Source organism: Echinops telfairi, unplaced genomic scaffold (genome assembly GCF_000313985.2).
Source record: "Echinops telfairi isolate 266 unplaced genomic scaffold, ASM31398v2 ScPeMD7_655;HRSCAF=1070, whole genome shotgun sequence".
Classification (NCBI taxonomy): domain Eukaryota; kingdom Metazoa; phylum Chordata; class Mammalia; order Afrosoricida; family Tenrecidae; genus Echinops; species Echinops telfairi.
Window position 1 is genome coordinate 12,090,711 of NW_022104553.1, and position 17,169 is coordinate 12,107,879.

Below are 17,169 nucleotides of genomic sequence, written 5' to 3' on the forward strand. Positions count from 1 at the left end.
ATGGGTTAATGTTGGACTTGTGGGCTTGGGCAGCATTGGGTTGGGATGTTTTCGTGATGAGATGCTTACTCATTCACTGACTCAGCTTTCCTCCTGCAGTCGGCATCATTGCCTAAGTTTTGTGAGGTGGAGGACTTTGTGGACTGGTGTTGGGTTAATGGGTTAATGTTGGACTTGTGGGCTTGGGCAGCATTGGGTTGGGATGCACACTTTCTTTACATAAAACTCTCTTATACGTGAGTTGCTGTGGATTTGTTTCTCCAAAGTACCTAGACTAATACACATGTAAGCCTTGAACACCCTCACTGCACGCTTGACCCTGGACAATTCCTAAGCTTTGTTGCCCCCCTGAAAGCTTGTATCACAGTTGGAAGACTGTCAGCCCACCTACCAACTTTTGGTAGGCTCTGAATGAGCAGGACCCAGACGACCCGCATGGTAAGCTATCTGACAGAGACACTGTGATCCTTCCAACTGGTGACTCACGTGACCAGGGCAGAGGGCACCACCAGACCATCAACAAGCTCCCCAAGTTTCCCTCGAACTGCCTGGCGGTTTCGAAGACGAATGTTCATGGCTCCTGACTGTTCCTGCAGTGTCCGGATCTCAGAACTGATGGAGCTGAGGTCGCTCTGGAACGCTCCCAACATCTGCTCCATGCGCTGGGGGGGGAGAGCACATGATGCTGGAGCACCACTAGGGTTGGCCGGGGACACACGGGCCCTTTCACGTTCTTGATAAAGTGGCCCGAGTAGCCAGTCCTCCAAGGCCCGAGGACATTCATCTCTAGGACCAGCTTCGTATCCAGGCCACAGCAAGGCAGGCGCCTGTTGCCAGTACCTGTGCCCAGTGAGAGCTGGGCATGGGGCGTGAGGAGGGAAGAAGTATTCCAAGCTGACCATTCTGGAAGTGTCAACCCACCCACCAACTTCTTAATGCCCGGGACCCAGGAGGCCCATGTGGCAAGTTGTCTGAAGTTGGCATTGTGGCCCTTCTAACGGGTGACTCACTGCCTGTTCGCAAGGACAATGAAGAACTGCAGCTTAGGTCATCCTGAAAATGCCTCTACCCTGTCCCCACCTCAGGCCAATGACTTGAAAAACGACACCCAAATCCTTGGTCCAATCAGAGCAGGTTATTATGGGGTCACAGGTCAAGGTTACTAACCTCAAGGACAGCATCACAGGCTGTGATCTGGTTGTGCAGAGACGCTATGTTCTCACTCTCTTGGATATCTGACCCCCAAAAGTCAAGGGGCCTCATCGTGAAGATGGAGCGCCTGGGACCCACAGGACCTCTGTGATTTCTCCCTGAGGCAACCCCCAGAAATCTCAGGCTTAGCGGGGCTGTCTGCACCACACGCCGACGCAATCCCTGTGTCAGAACACCACTCTCGCCCTCTGCTGAAGGATACAGTCCCGAATGGATTTCTGCTCAATCTGCTGCAACTCCAGCTCCACCTGCTTTGAATAGTGGCGGAGGTCCACCCCCTAGAACATGAAGGTGACGGGTCAGGAGAAAGCACAGCAAAGGACCAGTGGAACAGAATCAGCAAAGGGCTAGTGGGTGACACCCCAAAGTGATGTAGTGTGAACAAGAGGTAGATTTCTTTCTTTTTTTTTGGCGGTGGGGTGGTGGTGGCAAGGTTTAGCTGAGGGAGCAGATTAGCAAAGCGGCAAGCCTCACCGTTTTAAGAGCTTCCTTTACTAACTCATCCTCCAGATTTGCCTGAATGTGAACTGAAAACAGAAAGTTAATGTAAGGGGGGGGCCACTTTCAGTTTCCTCTCCACCCCCCGGGGATCCATCCACACATCAAATCCCAGCCTCCATCCCTCAACCACCCGCTGCCTCTTAGATGACAAGGCACTGGCTCCCAGCTCGGTCTGACTGGTGCCACCACTCACCATCCACTTCATCCAGAATGAACTCGTCAGACGTGATGTCCAACTCCCCCAGCTGCAGTGGCTCCGGGAGCCCAGGCCCACTCCCCTGGAAAAGGAAAGATTACTAAGGGAGGGGTCCCCGGAGGCGAGACGTGGGAGAATGAAACGAGATAGGATCCTCCCAGTCCTCAAGTGGGAGAGAGAGGGGCGCTTAAACTGGGAAGTAACAGGTGCTGCGTCAAACCGTTTCAAAAGCTTCACACTGCACCTAGCTTATTATTTCAAGGTGTATGGGCAGGAAATGGGACCAAGGAGGGAAGCCACCCACGAAGAGGATGGAGGATTTAGGTCCCCCAGACTCGGGAGCACCCCCGTGGTTCTTCTAGAAGCGTCAGTCAACTTAACGAAAACAATGTCCATGGTGTTTATCTGGTGCCATTTTACAAACACGTAATTCCCGCAACGCCCTATACGGCACAGTGTATTCTTTGCATCCCTTGCGGGCATAACCGAGTTCGCTCGCCCCGGGGCACACAGGGTGCAGACGGCGGGGCTGGCATTCCACCCCAGGCTCCAGCGGCCGCAATCTTCACCTTGACTCTGCTTCTCTATCCTGCCCCCACATCTGAAGGGGGGTTGAAAGTATGGCCCTGGGACGCTGCTCTTCTCTGATCCCGGATCCCCGGGAGATGATGTGGGAGCCAGGCGGGGCGGGTCCGCGGCAGCAGCCGTGCGTCCCCGCTTTCGGGCCTCCACCCAGCCGGGTGTCTGTGGCCCGGGGAGGTCCGGACGGCGCTCTAGCGAGCAAACCCGTCGCACGCTCTCACCAGGGGACCCTCCTCCTCGTCCATCTCCGAGGCCCCGCTCCGCAACGCCAGCTCCCGGGCAGCTGCCGCCATGGTCGCAGCCGCGGCCATGACGTTCAGCCTCACTTCCGGCAGCTGTCAGTCCCGGCGAGTCCGTTCCAAGAGGGTCTCGCACAACGCAAAACCGTTCCCGGGTAATTGGGTCAAAGCGGGTCGCTCCGGCCTTCTCCTTTCAACTCGAACCACTTCGCCCCGGCGCGTAGGAGAGCCAGGGGGTGCTCAGGCACCGTCTCGCCCCGGAACCTTCGCGGCGGTCCGTCACACACTCGGCCGGAAGCAAAGAGAAGGTGGCACCGGAAGTGGCGGCCTCCAAGGCGGAGGCTCCGCCGTCGAGTCCGTTGGTGGCGAAGCAGTTTCAGGAAGTGCTTCGCCCGGTTTGTCCCGCCTCTTCCGCCTTGGACCTATATAAGCATAACACGTCACTTCCGCTCCCTTTTCCACCGGAGGCCTACACGCCGCCGCTCCTGCCGCCGCCATGGTAAGCCTGGAATCCGGGTCGGGATCCGGCGGCATCCGAACCGGGGCAGGGAAGGCGTGCTTTCCGAAGGCCAAGAATGCCTTGTCCTGGGGCCTGCTGCGTGCTGTGTGGAGCCTTGGATTGCGCCCTGAGAAAGGATGACCAAAACTTTCGAATGCCGGGGAACGGGACCCGAGGAAGGGTCACCGCCCGGACGCGTCCGAGCACTGAGGGCTTAGGGGTGTATGGCGACCCTCGGCCTTCCATATGCAGAGCATACTTTTGGGAACCGCCAGGGGCCCGACCCCTCTTTCCAGAAGTTCGCATTTTCCCCAGGCTCGAACGTTTTCCTGTTCCCGCTGTCGGCAGCCACGAGGAGTTTGCCGTGATGTGAAAACGTGACACGGGGCTCGTGGCTCCCCGAGTGACAAACTAGCGATTCGGTGTGGAGTTGTTCGTGCGTCTTCGGGGCCTTACGGTTTGACGGTCGTGCACGGTGTCTGACCTCTCCCCTCCTCTTTCCATCAGTCTCTAGTAATCCCCGAGAAGTTCCAGCACATCTTGCGAGTCCTCAACACTAACATTGATGGGCGGCGGAAAATAGCCTTTGCCATCACTGCCATTAAGGTAAAGTAGAGACTGCGCACGACCCTTGGGTTGTTGGGTCCCAAGTGACAAATGAGGCAGTGTTGAGGCCCAAGTCTCATCCAGAGCACTGGCTTCATGGGTTAAAAAAGAAGTTACAGGTGTGACTGGCCCCCTGAGCACAAAAGGTAAGAGTGGAAGCCAGAGTGGTTTAAGTTGTCAAGCCCAAAATATTTTCATTTGGGTGCAGGGAGCTGGTATGGTGCCTTCCTGGCTTTGCTAAATGTAAAAGCCATTCTCTGTCGCTTCTCTCGCCTAGTATGTATATGCTCACGACCCTTCCTGTTAAACTTATATGCCCCGAAAAAGGTTGCTCATGATGGGTGAGTAGCTTTGCCAACAGATACCAAGTGCAAGAAACAGCCCCAGGGAGCAGGTTGTCACCAGGACGGTTAACTCGGTGGCCACACGTGAAAGTTGGTGTTTGTCTAGCTGGAGAGCCGATAGGTTTCGTCTGTGCCTTGTTGGCAAGAGTTGGATCAGCTAATGCAAGCGTGGACATCACGTTCACCCAGTCTTCTAGATCGGGGCATTCTTATCGTTTGTAAATTATTGGGGGAACTGAGTGTTTGTTGTCCTTCTGTAACTCGTAGGGAACCAAGGTCAACCCAGTCATGCTCACAGTAATCCATCACTTGTGCATTGTTCATCCGATGTCCTGAAGGAGGTGCTGGGGATACAAAACCAGCCGGTGACCAGGGAGTCCCTGGCTGGTCCTGACAACAGGTCTTTGTACATGCTAATACAAAACCGAGCTAGTTGCTATTGCGTTCCTACACACTGTGACTAGGTAGACGTCCTTCTGGCTCTAGGTTTTAGACACCGGGTCCTCATAATAGTAGAATGCCTCTCATCCCCACGAAGTAGCTGGTGGCTTTGAATTACTGACCTAGGTGGTTAGTGAGTGGCCCAGTCCATCACCCACTCACTGCCCAAGCATTCTGTTACTATAAGGGGGAGTCAGTCTTGTGGGGTAATTTTTCCACTAACACTGAAGCCATTTTAATTTTTTTACTCTACTACAGAGGAAGCTTAAAATTAATTACTCGGCTTTCTCTTGAAGTGAGGCAATGGGAAATTCTGTATCCTACCTACCACAGAGGTTTGTGAGTATGAAAGAAGAGACTGGGATGCTTCTGCCTCGTTAGAGATTGGTGGGAATTGTGTGGAGAGCCAGGAAAGGCAGCTGCCTATAGGTAAAAACTGCCGAGCTTGTTGGGGGGAGTCCCTTTGTTAAGGGCCATGGACTGGGGTAATAGAAATGAACACAAGTATATATTTTAAATAACACACGTGGTGAACATGCCAGTGAAAATCCAATTAACCAAGGAGTACAGGAATGTGGTTCTCAGGACTGGCCAGGCAGCATTTTAGTCCCATGTGTATAGGGGTCAGCACGAGCTGGGAGCCAGCGAACAGTAATGCAGGTCCTGCGGTCTGCGTGATCCAAATCGTGCTGGGCTGCTTTCTCTAAAATGTCCAGTGACACCAGTGTTTGAGAAGGCCCGGCAATCTACTTCGGAAGTTCTACCCCGTGGAGCTTGGCACATACATGGGGTCGCTGTGAGTCTTCGCTGACAACTGGAACATATATACCAAAAGATGCTTAGATGCTGTGATCTTTTCCTTTTAAGTTGTCGCTTTAAGGCCAGTCTTCTAACTGCCATCTAGGAAACTTGAGGGTTAGAGTTCACACAAGCCTTGTTCATAGGGAGCTCTTAACCCACTAACGTGCTAAATGGCTGTCACCTTTGATGTGGTTTTGGGCACACGAGCGGTTCTGCCCTAGAGTCGAAATGGGCCCTCTGCAGATTATGGACTTTGTGGACCAGGTATTTTCTCACCTGAGTCTATGAAAAGTCACCCGCTGTTTCCAGGTACACAGTATAAGTGCAGTTACACTGGTTGGTTGCCATCAGCTCATGATACAGGCCTTTGGACAGAGTGATCACCCTTGCGTGTGCTCTTGTGAGAAAAGGAGGCATTAGGAACACTGGCCTGCTGGGACAGAAAAGGGGTCAAAGCAGTGTCTAGCCTGGCACTGACTTCAAAAGCTATATTAGGGGAAGTTGTAAGCATGCCCAAGTACACTTCAGTAAATTTGAGCTTTAAGGCCTCATTCACTTGTGGCCAAGAGGCCATTGCCGTTCAATTCTGGTGGAGAGTTTCCTGCTAGACCATCGTGGACACCGACAAATTCTGATCCCAAAACCAGTCTCTGGAGTCTGCTACCTTGCCCAAAGGACTGACCCGTCCACACCTTCAGCAGTCAGGTCCTCTGTCCTCCCACAGCTCAGGGGTGATTTGGCCTCTGGGATTTGCACCCTAGGGTCTCTGGTAATTGTCTAACTGAATTGAGGGAAGGACACTTGCGAGGTTGTAAAGGAACTTTCAAAATATTGCAGACCCTTCCTGTATGTGCCCCCACCTTTTTTTTTTTTTTTTGCGTAATGGAACTAAAATATGGCAGTAGATCTGATTCTTCCCAAACCTCCCCTCTCAGGGTGTGGGGCGAAGATATGCTCATGTGGTGTTGAGGAAAGCAGACATCGACCTCACCAAGAGAGCAGGGGAGCTCACCGAAGATGAGGTGAGGGCAGGGAGAAGGGGCTGTGGACCGGGAGGGCCTTCTGGATCCCCTTTGGATCTGACCCTTGTCCCGCCTGCCAGGTTGAGCGCGTGATCACCATCATGCAGAATCCACGGCAGTACAAGATTCCAGACTGGTTCTTGAATAGACAGAAAGACGTGAAGGATGGCAAATACAGCCAGGTGTGTGTTGGACCAGAGATGTGGTGGGGGCGGGTCCACCTTTAGGTGATTCGAGGTGAGAACACGCCCTTGTCCAAATCCAGGTCCTGGCCAACGGGCTGGACAACAAGCTCCGGGAAGACCTGGAGCGGCTGAAAAAGATCCGCGCCCACAGGGGGCTGCGCCACTTCTGGGGGTAAGTGGGGGTGGGGGTGGGGGTGGCTGTTCGCCCGCAGCCCCGTTTCCCTGCGGATAACCAGTGTTCTCTCACCTGCAGCCTTCGAGTTCGAGGCCAGCACACCAAGACCACTGGCCGCCGTGGCCGAACTGTTGGTGTGTCCAAGAAGAAATAAAGGCTATCAACCTTGTCTATTAATAAATAGTTTATACACAATTCCGTCTGCTCTCCATTCATTCGCCATTGCCCAGAGGGAGGGCACGCTTGGGGCTGGGTCATCGCTTCTCCCCTTCCTCCTGTTGACCACAAACGCAGAGACCCTCCCCTGCACCGAGCCTGGTGCTTTGGACCCGGGCTGATCCTGGAGTTCCATGCCCAGCATCGAACGCCAGGCTACTGGGGCCCCTCCCTTCCTAGCTAAAGGTTAGGGTCCATACCGCAGCCCCCCAAATAGTGCCTGGGCATGGGCTGTGACGTGTGTTGTGCCCCGCCCTGAACTCGGCGCCCGATGCTGTGTGCTCCGCAGCAGGAACGCCCCCCCCTGCGGGGAGCCCACGTGGGCTGTGACCGCCCACCGGGAGCCGCTTCCCCTGCTCCGCAGGCGGGCCCTGCGCGCCGGAGGCGGCGGCGGCGCCCCGGGCTGGCCAGTGGGCTGCGCAGGCCTGGTCGGCGCGGCCGTGAACCGGAAGGGCTGATGCTGTGCCAGGAAGCGCGGCCCGGAGGGGCTCGCAGCCGGGGCGCGCGGGCGCGCGGGCGCCGTGCGCAGGGAGCGGCCGGCCCGGGGTCCTCGGGTAACGGAACCGCCAGCCGCCCCTCCCTCTCCCGCCATGCCCCTCCGCGGCCTGCGCCGCCTCCTCCTGGCCGCCGTGCTGCTCGTGGTCGCCTGGACCCTCTTCGGGCCCTCGGGGCTGGGCGAGGAGATGCTGAGCCTGTCGCTGGCCACGCTGCTGCTGCCCGCTCCCGCCTCCCCGGGGCCGCCGCTGGCCCTGCCCCGCCTCCTCATCCCCAACGCGGGCTTCTGCCGCGGGCCCGGCGCGCCCCCGTTCCTGCTCATCCTCGTGTGCACGGCCCCCGACCACCTGCAGCAGAGGGACGCCATCCGGGCCTCGTGGGGCCAGCTGCGGGAGGCCCGGGGGCTGAGCGTGCGGACCCTCTTCCTGCTGGGCGAGCGCGCGCGCGGCGGCCCCGGGCCCGGCCTGGCGGAGGAGGCGTTGGCCCACGGGGACATCTTGCAGGCCGCTTTCCACGATTCCTACCGCAACCTCACGCTCAAAACCCTCAGCGGGCTCAACTGGGCCAGCACGCACTGCCCCATGGCCCGCTATGTCCTCAAGACTGACGACGACGTGTACGTCAACGTCCCCGAGCTGGTCTCGGAGCTGGTCCGGCGAGGAGGAGGCCGCTGGCAACAGTGGGAGAGGCGCCCAGAACCCCAGAGCTCAGCCACCGTTGGCGATAACGAGCAGGAACAAGGGGGCCAGGATTTGGGGAGCCAACCCGTGCCCCTGCTGTACCTGGGCCGCGTGCACTGGCGGGTGTACCCCTCTCGGTTGCCAGGGGGCCGGCACCAAGTGTCTGAAGAGCAGTGGCCGCAGGCCTGGGGCCCCTTCCCACCTTACGCCTCAGGGACGGGCTATGTACTGTCGGGCTCTGCTGTGCAGCGCATCCTCAAGGTGGCTAGTCGGGCACCCCTCCTGCCACTGGAGGATGTCTTTGTGGGGGTGAGTGCCAGCTGGGGAGGCCTCACCCCCACCCACTGTGTCAAGGTGGCTGGCGCCACCCACTACCCCCTGGATCGGTGTTGCTACGGCAAATTCCTGCTCACGTCCCACAAGCTGGACCCCTGGAAGATGCGGGAGGTCTGGAAGCTGGTGGACAGCCCCGACGGGGAAAGGACTGAGCCCCTCTGCTCCTGGCTCCAGGGCACCCTGGGTGTCCTGCGGTGTCGATTCATAGCCTGGCTGGACTCTTGAGTGGCTGGGCCCACTGGAGGAGCTGAGGGTCAGGACACTGGGACCTTTGCTGCCCGCACCCGAGACAGACGCCCTTGCCCCCGCTGGCAGCAGGTCCATCTCAGTCTGACACTGCGGACCAAGAAGGAATAGAGCAACCCGGGCCTAGCCTGCTAGCCCCCGGAGACGTCATCGCGGGCGGAGAGAACTTAGGCGAAGGGCGTGAGCCCCTCAATAAACTTTTTCTCTCTGCCTTGTGAGTGCAGTGTTTTCTTCACAACTCCCAGAACGCGCACTGGAGTCCCAGAGACCACGCCCTGTTGTGGGGGAAGGACCAGGCTCGGACAAGGAGCTCTGCCTGTCGGAGGAGAAGGCCCCGATGTCAGGGCAGCGCCCAATACGCAGGGCAGGGGCGGGAGAGTCTGTACGCCGGGACCCCACTGATCCAAGAGCCCTCCTTCAGACACAGGACACATGGACTCATGATCCAAAAGACAAAAGAAAAAAGTCACCTCTTTAATGTAACCCCCTGGAGCCAGCTGGCTGTGCTGGCTGGGCAGGGCACCCTGCCACCAGTCTTCCCCCCTCCCAGGAACCAGGTTGCCCCCACAGGATCCTGGGGAGAAACGTGTTCCACGTCACCAGGAGAGGGCAGGGCAGGTTCAACGCACAAATCTGTCCAGCGCGGACGGCCGGGCCCCCTCAGGCTTGGCCTTCTTTTGCTTCTGCTGCTGCTGGAGGCTCTGGCGGACCTTGTCCTGGGAGGAGAGTTGGCACAGGCAGAATGAGCAGTGGCAGGGACAGGCCCGGGGGGACAGAGGCCCGTCCAGCCCGGCAGTGTGCTCACCCGGTGCTCCTCGTCCAGGACCTTCTTCCTCCTCTTCAACAGGCTGGCCGTGGAGCTGCGGCCTTTCTGCTTGGGCTTCGGTTGGAAGGGCGCCTTGGCCTCGGGGTCGTAGCCCTGAGGAAGACGGAAGGAGAGCTCTGCTCAGAGGCAGGGAACCGGTGCACCGGTGCGGCAGCTCTCACCCGCTGTGCTGCCCTCGGGACAGACCCGGTGGGGTGGGGCGGGGCGGGCGGGGCACTCAGGGTGGTGGGCACGCGGGGGCCGGCTCTACCAGTCTCTCTATCCGCTCCTTCTTCTGCTGCTCCAGAGTGGCGACATCGACCTCCGCCAGGGCCCGTGGGTCCAGACAAATGAGCTCGGCGGGCACCTGCGGGTGTCACAGGACAGGAACAGTGTGGAGTCACAGGAGGTGGCACCAGAGAGGGGCAGAGCAAGGAGGGTGTTGAGCCCCATCTTCCCAAGGGCCCCAGCGCGGGGAGCCTTTTCCTATCCCCGGCCCCCGCCCCAAACCACACATAGGCACATGCTCACCTTCTCCAGCAGGGCCTTCACCTCCCATTCCTGGCGCTGCTTCCGGCTCCTGTACGGGTTACTCTCCAGGCCGTCAAAGTTGGGCTCGGCAGCCCCTGGAGGGAGGGGCACGGATGGAACCACAGGAAGAACCCGGTCTGCCTGCTCCAGCCCAGCCCCCTCTGCCTCGTGATCACAGGCCCACCCAAGCAGCCCCCAGTATATTCCCCAGGGAAAGACTCCCCATGCATGCCTGACCCACTCACCAGGGACCAGCATGCTGGTGATGCCCCCACTGTGCCCCACCCCCAGCACATCTTCAAAGGGGCAGAACTGAAGGCCATGTACTTGGCCGGAGAGTCGGTGGGTCAGGTAGGGCTGCTGCAGGGAGGGCAGGCTGCCCTTGCCCTGCCCTGCCCATATGTTGACCACATCGCTCATCCCCGCAGCCAGCAGTCCTCGCTGGGAGAAGGCCAGATGCCCTGCTCCCTGGGGTAGGGTCTGCGCGCTCAGAGGCTGAAACGTCCCTCGCAGGTCAAAGACCTTCAGCTGGTGGTCCAGGCCAGAGGTGGCCATGTACCTGGGAGACAGGAGGGGTCAACTAGTCAGTCCGTAGGGCTTGGCTGAGCCATCCGTGGCCATTCCCAGATTCACGGGAAATACAGCCTGTCCCCCAGGCACTGGGTCTGGCTGGGCGGGAAGACTAATCCCCACCCTCGTGCTCCAGGCAGCCTCTCAGGCACACAGGGGCCCTCCCTTTTGACGGGGAGGAAAGGGGCACACAGAGAAGGGAAGTCAGGGTGAGGGCAGGAGTGTGGGATTCTGGGCCAACCCATTTCTTCAGCTCTTACCAGCTCCAAGACACAAGAAACAAGCATCGCAGAAGCCATAGTACAGCGTGTGCCTACAGGGGTGTTGTGCTGGGGTGTGTGTGTGTGTGTGTCAGCTGAAGGGGTCAAGGACAGCCCAAGCCAGTCTACCCCGTTTCCAAGGAAACACATGGACCTTGCAGGAAATGTCACAGTGGCACAGAGATGGAAGCAGGGGTCTGGTTTCAGGGATGTGGGAAGGATGGTTATGAAAATTGGAAGGAGACAAATTGCTCCACGTCTCGGGGAGGGCTCTTAGCTCAATGTCCCAATGTTACTCGCCGGCCAGAGGCTGGTGAACGTCAAAGCCGCCACCCTGGAGGGACTGAAACCACCCGTGAGAAGGCCTCGCCCCTCTCGGCTCCCCAGCCGTGGGAAAGGCAAAGGAGGGGCCAATCCCCTCGAGGAGTCTCTCAGCCTAAGTCGGTTACTTTCAGAAGCTGAGATTTCTGTGTCCAAGTGGCTTCTAAGAGAGGGAGGCTGAAAGGGACCAGGCCACCAAGGGCCAAGGACTTCTCTCTCTTGCCCTGGCTGTGAATGCAGGAGGGGACTTTAGGGTCGTGAGAGCAGAGACTCACGCTGTGACAGAAGCAGACAGAGCTCTGATATGACAACCAGGACCCCGGGACCCTTTGGTGAAAGAGCAATGCAGAAGCTCATGCTGGCTGGTCCCAACATGCCCACCTGGGGAGGTGGGAGGTTGTTCCTCAAGAATTCTAGCCTGGTGGCCACCTTGGCATCCTGGCTACATTTGCAAGCAGTGGTTCACCTCTGAGAATCCAATTCAATCCTAACAAAAACTCCCAGAATGCCACTAGAAGAAGATGGCGAATCTCCTCTCTGGAGGAGGTGTGGCTTGTCTGAGGGGCTCCTGAGGCTAAGGCCAAGGACCGGGGTAGTCAGCATCAAAGTGCTGCCCAAATCCCCAGGCCCAGCGAGCTGAGGGCTTATGCCTAACACACAGGAGCAAGGGGAAGGCAGATTACTACTTAAGCCCAGTGGTGCCCAGAAGGCAAAGTCCCAGGGCAGGCCTCTCACCCTCCCAGAGCCAGGCTGCCACCCCACAACCCAAGCCCTGCCAGCAAGTCAATCCTGACTCACAGCGACCCTCTCCAGGGTTTCTGAAGCTGTGAATCTTCACGGGAGCAGCCAGCCTCATCTTTCTCCTGCAGAGCAGCTGGAGGGTTTGAACTACTGCCTTTGAGGTTGGCAGCCCATGACCTAACACACCAGTGCTCCTTCCAGCCTGGCAGAGACGAAGTAAGAAGCACCACCCAACCACTCGGGCACAGAAGTGTCAGTCTGAGAGGCCCGGGCCCGCCTCCAGAAGGACTTCACAAGCTGATGACCACTGGCCTTTCCTAGGCCTTTGCTGTGATGTCCCTTATCAACCGTTCCGTTGGCACGTCATCCACCTGTCAGACCATTCGACCACCCCATCACTTCAAGGAGAGTGATATAATGATCATCATCATAATTCTAGAAGATTCCCTTGTTCTCTGTACTCCTGGTTATGCACGGTGATTTTCTTTTTAACAATTGATGGTGACACCGTTTACACAGAAGTGTAAAAGGAGGAGAGCAGCTTGTGGGGTAGGACTGCGAAGGAAGACTGGCTGAGAACCAGTCGCACCCAAAGGAGACAGCAAGGGTGGAGAGAAACAGACCTGCGTGAGACCCCCGAGGAAGGTCCTCCAGGACTCCCCAGGTGCCTATGAGCAGTAATGAGCAATCCTGCTAAGATAAGTGTCAAGGCTTAGGGACCCAGCTAGCCCTCAATACATGGTGCCTTTGATGCCTGCCTGCCCCTGCTGACGGGTGCAGAGCGTGGAGGCTGTTGAACTAAGCTCAAGGAGCCAGCGAAGTTGGCGTCGGGGCAACTGGACGATGCTGGAGGAAGTGGGCAGCACGGAGGAGTCGGGCGGCGGAATGACCCATCTAGCGCAAACACTAAGTGCATCACCTGGCCAATGAGTCCCCCAGCCCAGGGGTCCACATACGACAGCCTGCTGCTTGTTTTTGCAAACGTCCTGGGAACAGCACACCCGAGCTGACTGGCCGTGCTCCCAGAACCTCAGCACAGACCAGGGCACGGGGCAGACCTGACCCAATTAGAAGAAAACACCCCGATATTTGTGTGAAAACACAAAGCCAAAGCAGGCCCTCAGGTACAGACACGCAAATCACACCGAGAAGCTCGAAAAGGCGCACGTAACTACTCTCCGAGCAAGAGCAGAAATGCAGAGTAGACACCCCACGCTCGCCTCTGACAGCAGAGGCGGGCTTAAAGGGAACGGTGTCTTTGCCGATGCTGGTGATGACAAAGGGGGGCCCGGTGCCAAGCTCTGTGCGTGCTTGACGGCTGTGCAGCTCGCTGAGGGACACCAGGGCTGGGAGACCAGGGCCGCCCGCCATCTATTGCAGTAGAACCCACAGGGAAAGAAGCGTATTTGAATCCCTCTTTCAAAGGGTGAAAAGAATATTGTGTGGTGAAGAACGACACGAAGTTCACAAAGAAAGCCGTCTTGAGACACCGCGAGGTGGACTCAGTTAGTCTGTGGGTTGCCGAGGGGTTGGGACAGAGCCCATAGAGGGCCCTCTCCACGTTTGCATGGCTGCCCTGGGCACCTACATGCTCCAGTGACAAGAGGTGGAACCTGGCCGCAACTGGAATGCCTGGTGCAGCCCCTCTCGAGTGTTTTTAAAGATGAAATACAGGAAATCTTTGCAAGTCAGCATTAGCCGATGAACAGTTTGCGTTTCAGTTTGATGACAGGTAACACTAACTTGGAATCTCAATGCCCCCAAATGTTACCCTCCGGCAGAGAATTCCATGCTCACGAATGAGCCTGTAGGACAAGCACGGCCCTCCATGACAGGAGCCCTGGTGGTGCAGGGGGTAAGTGTTGGGCTGTTAACCACCAGGTCCACTGTTCAAATTCACCAGCTGCACCTTGGACGAAAGATGAGGCCGTCTATGTCTAGAAACGGGCATTGACGGTCTCACACACCCTAAAGAGCGGGGTTGCCATCAGCGGAAATCAGTTTGCCAGCAGTGGATTGGGATTTTGGATTTTCCGTACTTAATTATTGATACATTTTGGGTTTCATCACTTAAAAAAAACGGTGACAAATGCTTTTGTCTCAGGTTAATTAAGTCCCTTCAACAGATACAATTATTTACGATCTGGTCCTTTTTAGGAGAAGTTTGCTGACCCCCTAAGCCAGGCACTGAGGAGCCCTGGTGGTGTAGTGGGTTATGCATTGGGTTGTTAAGCCCAAGGTCAGCAGTTTGAACCATCAGCTCCTCCAGGGAGAAAGACGAGGCTTTCTACTCCCGTAGTTCCGCTTTCCATTAGAAACATCCATTTACAAATAATTGCGATACTTGTCACAAATCACTCTTCCATAACTACTAGAAAAAGCGTGCATGACAAAAAGGTACAGTCTTGGAAATGCTCAGGGGCCGTCCTACCCCGTCCCATTGGGTCACCATGAGCCGGCATCGACTCGATGGCACCGAGGGAGAAGCTGGACCGAGGCTCCCCACCCTGGAGGGGAGGACACGGCCCGCAGGAGCTGGGTCACGAGCTCACAGGGCCAGAGCGCATTAAGTGACCGCAGGAGGAGTTAAACAAGACGGGCGGGATGTACTCTGTGTTCCTAAAGGCACATGAACGCCCACGCCTTTCCGTTCCCTCCCAACCCTTCCACTCCAAATGACTTACGTGCCTGAGGAATCTACGGCCACAGCCCGGACCCCCCCACGATGACAGAGAATCTTGGCCAGTGGCTCCTTCAGGGCTGGACTCCACAGAGACACAGTACCTGAAAGCGACAGAGGAGAAGCTAAGGCCATTGATGGGAGGCGGTAATTCAACCCGGGAAAGATGATGCCCAAAGACCAAGGGAAGGTAAAAGAGCAACATTTAGGGGCTCAGGAAATACAAGGAAAGAAGAAGAGCAGGTCAGGATGGGCCAAGGGTCACAACCAACGCAGGGCCTGACCGTTGCTGTGTCCCAGGTGGATGACGGCGTTGTAAGGGTTCTGAGTCATGACATCCAGGCGTCCAGCGCGAGCATTCAGCGCTGTCACAATCTTCCCCACTGACACATCCAGGTAGGTCAGGAACCCTGTCTCTGACTGACAGACAGAAAAATCGCTGAGTTCTTGTTGTCCCCTGGGGGACATTGGGGGCCAAGAGGAGGCGCAGCCTTCCCAAGGATTGCCACCCGGTCCCTGTGCTCTGCGGTCACTCACGGCTGTGGCCAGGAGGAAGTGGAAGGGCAGGAACTCCAGCCTTGTGACCCGGTCACAGCGTCGGATGCAGTGGAGCTCGATGCCTTGGTTGTCGTAGATGTGAAGCCAACGGTTCTGAGCAACAGCAAGCAGGGCCTCCGAGTGTAGAAACCTGGTCGTTCAACGGGAAAGGAGTCACAGGCGGCCATCCCATCAGGGCGGGGCTGTCTTGGTCCCGGGGACTGCTGCCTGGAAGGCAGGCCACTGACCGGATGTCCCGCACAGCCTCCATGACGTTGATCTCGCACATCAGCTTCTTGGTCACCCAGTCGAGGGCGGCCACATGGCCCCGGCGCCCTCCAAAAGCTAGGTGTCTATTGGAGGTTGGGGACAGAGTGTAGGTTTAGGGAAACCGCCTGCTTCAGCCAATTTGAAGTCCACCCCACGCCAGCCCCACCTTCCCCAGGTGAGAGATGCTACTCTAGGGCAGCGGTTCTCAACCTGTGGGTCTCGGCCCTTTTGGAGGTGGGGTGGGTGTTGAACGACCCTTTCACGAGGGTCACCTAAGACCATCGGAAAACATATATATTTCACAATATGTAATTGCATATGGTTTTGTGATTAATCATGATGCTTTATGTTTAATTACGTTCAATTTGTAACAATGAAAATACATCCTGCTTATCAGATATTTACATGACAAGTTCTAACAGTAGCAAAACGACAGTGATGGAGGAGCAACAAAAATAATTTGATGGTTGGGGGGGGGGCAGTCACCACAGCATAAGGAGCCGTATTAAAGGGCCGCAGCATTAGGAAGGTTGAGAACCACTGCTCTAGATGCTCACCCCCATGACTGGGCATATCACATCCCCGCCACCCACCAACAAGCCAAGCTTATTCTGGGAACTCAACCTCACCTCCCAGTTCGAGAGTAACTCAGCCTGTAGGGTCCGAACTGCCGCAGATTTAAATCAAAGTGCTGGGAAGGGGAGAGGTCAAAGAATCAGGGCAGAACTGGCTCTCTGAGGCCACTCCCTGTTCTAGCCCTCACTGCCCTCTTGACTGGAGTCACCTGCTTCAGAACCCTCATGGGGAAACAGACCGAGAACGCCATGGCTGGGGAGCTGATACCAAGGGCTCAAGCCGAAAGCAAATGCTTTAAGAACGATGATGGCAACACGTGTACAAATGTGCTTGACGCAATGGATGGATGGATTGTGATAAGAGTTGTGGGAGCCCCCATACAATGATTTAAAAAATAAAAATACACATTTGACAGAAAACAAAAAGGAAACGCCATGGCATTTCCCGCCAGCTTCTGGGAAGCCCTCTTGTTGATCCACTGGGCCCTCCCCCCCCCAGGCTCACCTTGGCTGCACTTGCAATGTCCACAGCCTCCACGATGTCCGCCTGACGGACTTTTGCTGTGTCCTCCCCATCCTCGCCCTCCAAAAACCTGCACGGGAAGGTTATGACGGCAGGGAAGCGCCCTCCCTCATGTTGCGTATCCCACGTATCCCACCCAGGCGCGACTGGTGGAGCCCAGGCGCGAGCCCACTCACTCACCCGGGCTCCTCTGCGAGCAGCAAGGCTGACCGGGCAGCTCGCAGGCTGGTTTCTTCCTCCTCAGCTTCGGCCACTTCAAGTCGGCTTCGGGTCTGGGCCTTCGCATGGGGTCGGCTTCGGGTCTGGGCCTTAGCATGGGGTAGCTACGCATTGCGGCCAGGGAAGCGGTTGGGGAAAGAACCAGGTTGGGGAAAGAACCAGCGTTAGGTGCAGGGGGAGGACAGGGGAACCGGGGCCCATTCCCCACCCAGCTCTGCCTGCAGTCTCTCCCTCTGCCCGGATTGGGCCTCACCTGCTTGGATTTGTTTATTCGGCGAAATTTGCCGGCGGCCTCTGCAGGCACAGGGGCAGGGCCTGGGAATGGGTCCTGGGCCTGGGGACAGGAGGACAGCGTGGGCTG

General features: G+C 57.1%; 4 protein-coding genes across 4 annotated transcripts in view; 2 read left to right on the forward strand and 2 right to left on the reverse strand.

Moving 5' to 3' along the window:
* VPS52 (VPS52 subunit of GARP complex) overlaps nt 1-2,984 on the reverse strand; it is a 13,724-nt gene extending 10,740 nt beyond the window's left edge. Inside the window, exons 1-6 of the mRNA XM_004711742.2 lie at nt 2,713-2,984; nt 1,907-1,991; nt 1,687-1,739; nt 1,415-1,490; nt 1,168-1,235; nt 487-662 (exon numbers count right to left, since the gene is read on the reverse strand). Of these exons, the coding sequence (XP_004711799.1) occupies nt 487-662; nt 1,168-1,235; nt 1,415-1,490; nt 1,687-1,739; nt 1,907-1,991; nt 2,713-2,802 (548 nt within the window). The 5' untranslated portion in view covers nt 2,803-2,984. The remainder of the gene's footprint in view (nt 1-486; nt 663-1,167; nt 1,236-1,414; nt 1,491-1,686; nt 1,740-1,906; nt 1,992-2,712) is intronic.
* Nucleotides 2,985-3,148: 164 nt separating this feature from the next.
* RPS18 (ribosomal protein S18) lies at nt 3,149-6,998 on the forward strand. Its single transcript, XM_004711744.2, has 6 exons — nt 3,149-3,229; nt 3,737-3,835; nt 6,357-6,443; nt 6,524-6,625; nt 6,709-6,800; nt 6,882-6,998. The coding sequence occupies exons 1-6, from the start codon at nt 3,227-3,229 to the stop codon at nt 6,955-6,957; spliced, it is 459 nt and encodes a 152-aa protein (XP_004711801.1). The 5' UTR covers nt 3,149-3,226; the 3' UTR covers nt 6,958-6,998.
* A 611-nt stretch (nt 6,999-7,609) lies between these two features.
* On the forward strand, nt 7,610-8,987 carry B3GALT4 (beta-1,3-galactosyltransferase 4). The gene has a single exon (XM_004711828.2). It carries the CDS (start codon nt 7,610-7,612, stop codon nt 8,753-8,755), a length of 1,146 nt encoding a protein of 381 aa, XP_004711885.1. The 3' UTR covers nt 8,756-8,987.
* A 235-nt stretch (nt 8,988-9,222) lies between these two features.
* WDR46 (WD repeat domain 46) overlaps nt 9,223-17,169 on the reverse strand; it is a 9,165-nt gene continuing 1,218 nt past the window's right edge. Inside the window, exons 2-14 of the mRNA XM_045292810.1 lie at nt 17,062-17,169; nt 16,770-16,912; nt 16,572-16,659; nt 16,121-16,182; nt 15,470-15,574; nt 15,222-15,372; nt 14,969-15,104; nt 14,689-14,788; nt 10,358-10,671; nt 10,113-10,207; nt 9,853-9,948; nt 9,582-9,695; nt 9,223-9,492 (exon numbers count right to left, since the gene is read on the reverse strand). Coding sequence (XP_045148745.1) covers nt 9,397-9,492; nt 9,582-9,695; nt 9,853-9,948; nt 10,113-10,207; nt 10,358-10,671; nt 14,689-14,788; nt 14,969-15,104; nt 15,222-15,372; nt 15,470-15,574; nt 16,121-16,182; nt 16,572-16,659; nt 16,770-16,912; nt 17,062-17,169 — 1,608 coding nt within the window. The 3' untranslated portion in view covers nt 9,223-9,396. The remainder of the gene's footprint in view (nt 9,493-9,581; nt 9,696-9,852; nt 9,949-10,112; nt 10,208-10,357; nt 10,672-14,688; nt 14,789-14,968; nt 15,105-15,221; nt 15,373-15,469; nt 15,575-16,120; nt 16,183-16,571; nt 16,660-16,769; nt 16,913-17,061) is intronic.

Coding starts and splice junctions, on each gene's coding strand:
- B3GALT4 (XM_004711828.2), top strand. CDS start 7,610: ATGCCCCTCCGCGGCCTGCGCCGCCTCCTCCTGGCCGCCGTGCTGCTC.
- RPS18 (XM_004711744.2), top strand. Junction 6,444..6,523: donor GGGAGCTCACCGAAGATGAG/GTGAGGGCAGGG, acceptor CCCGCCTGCCAG/GTTGAGCGCGTGATCACCAT. Junction 6,801..6,881: donor GGGCTGCGCCACTTCTGGGG/GTAAGTGGGGGT, acceptor TCTCACCTGCAG/CCTTCGAGTTCGAGGCCAGC.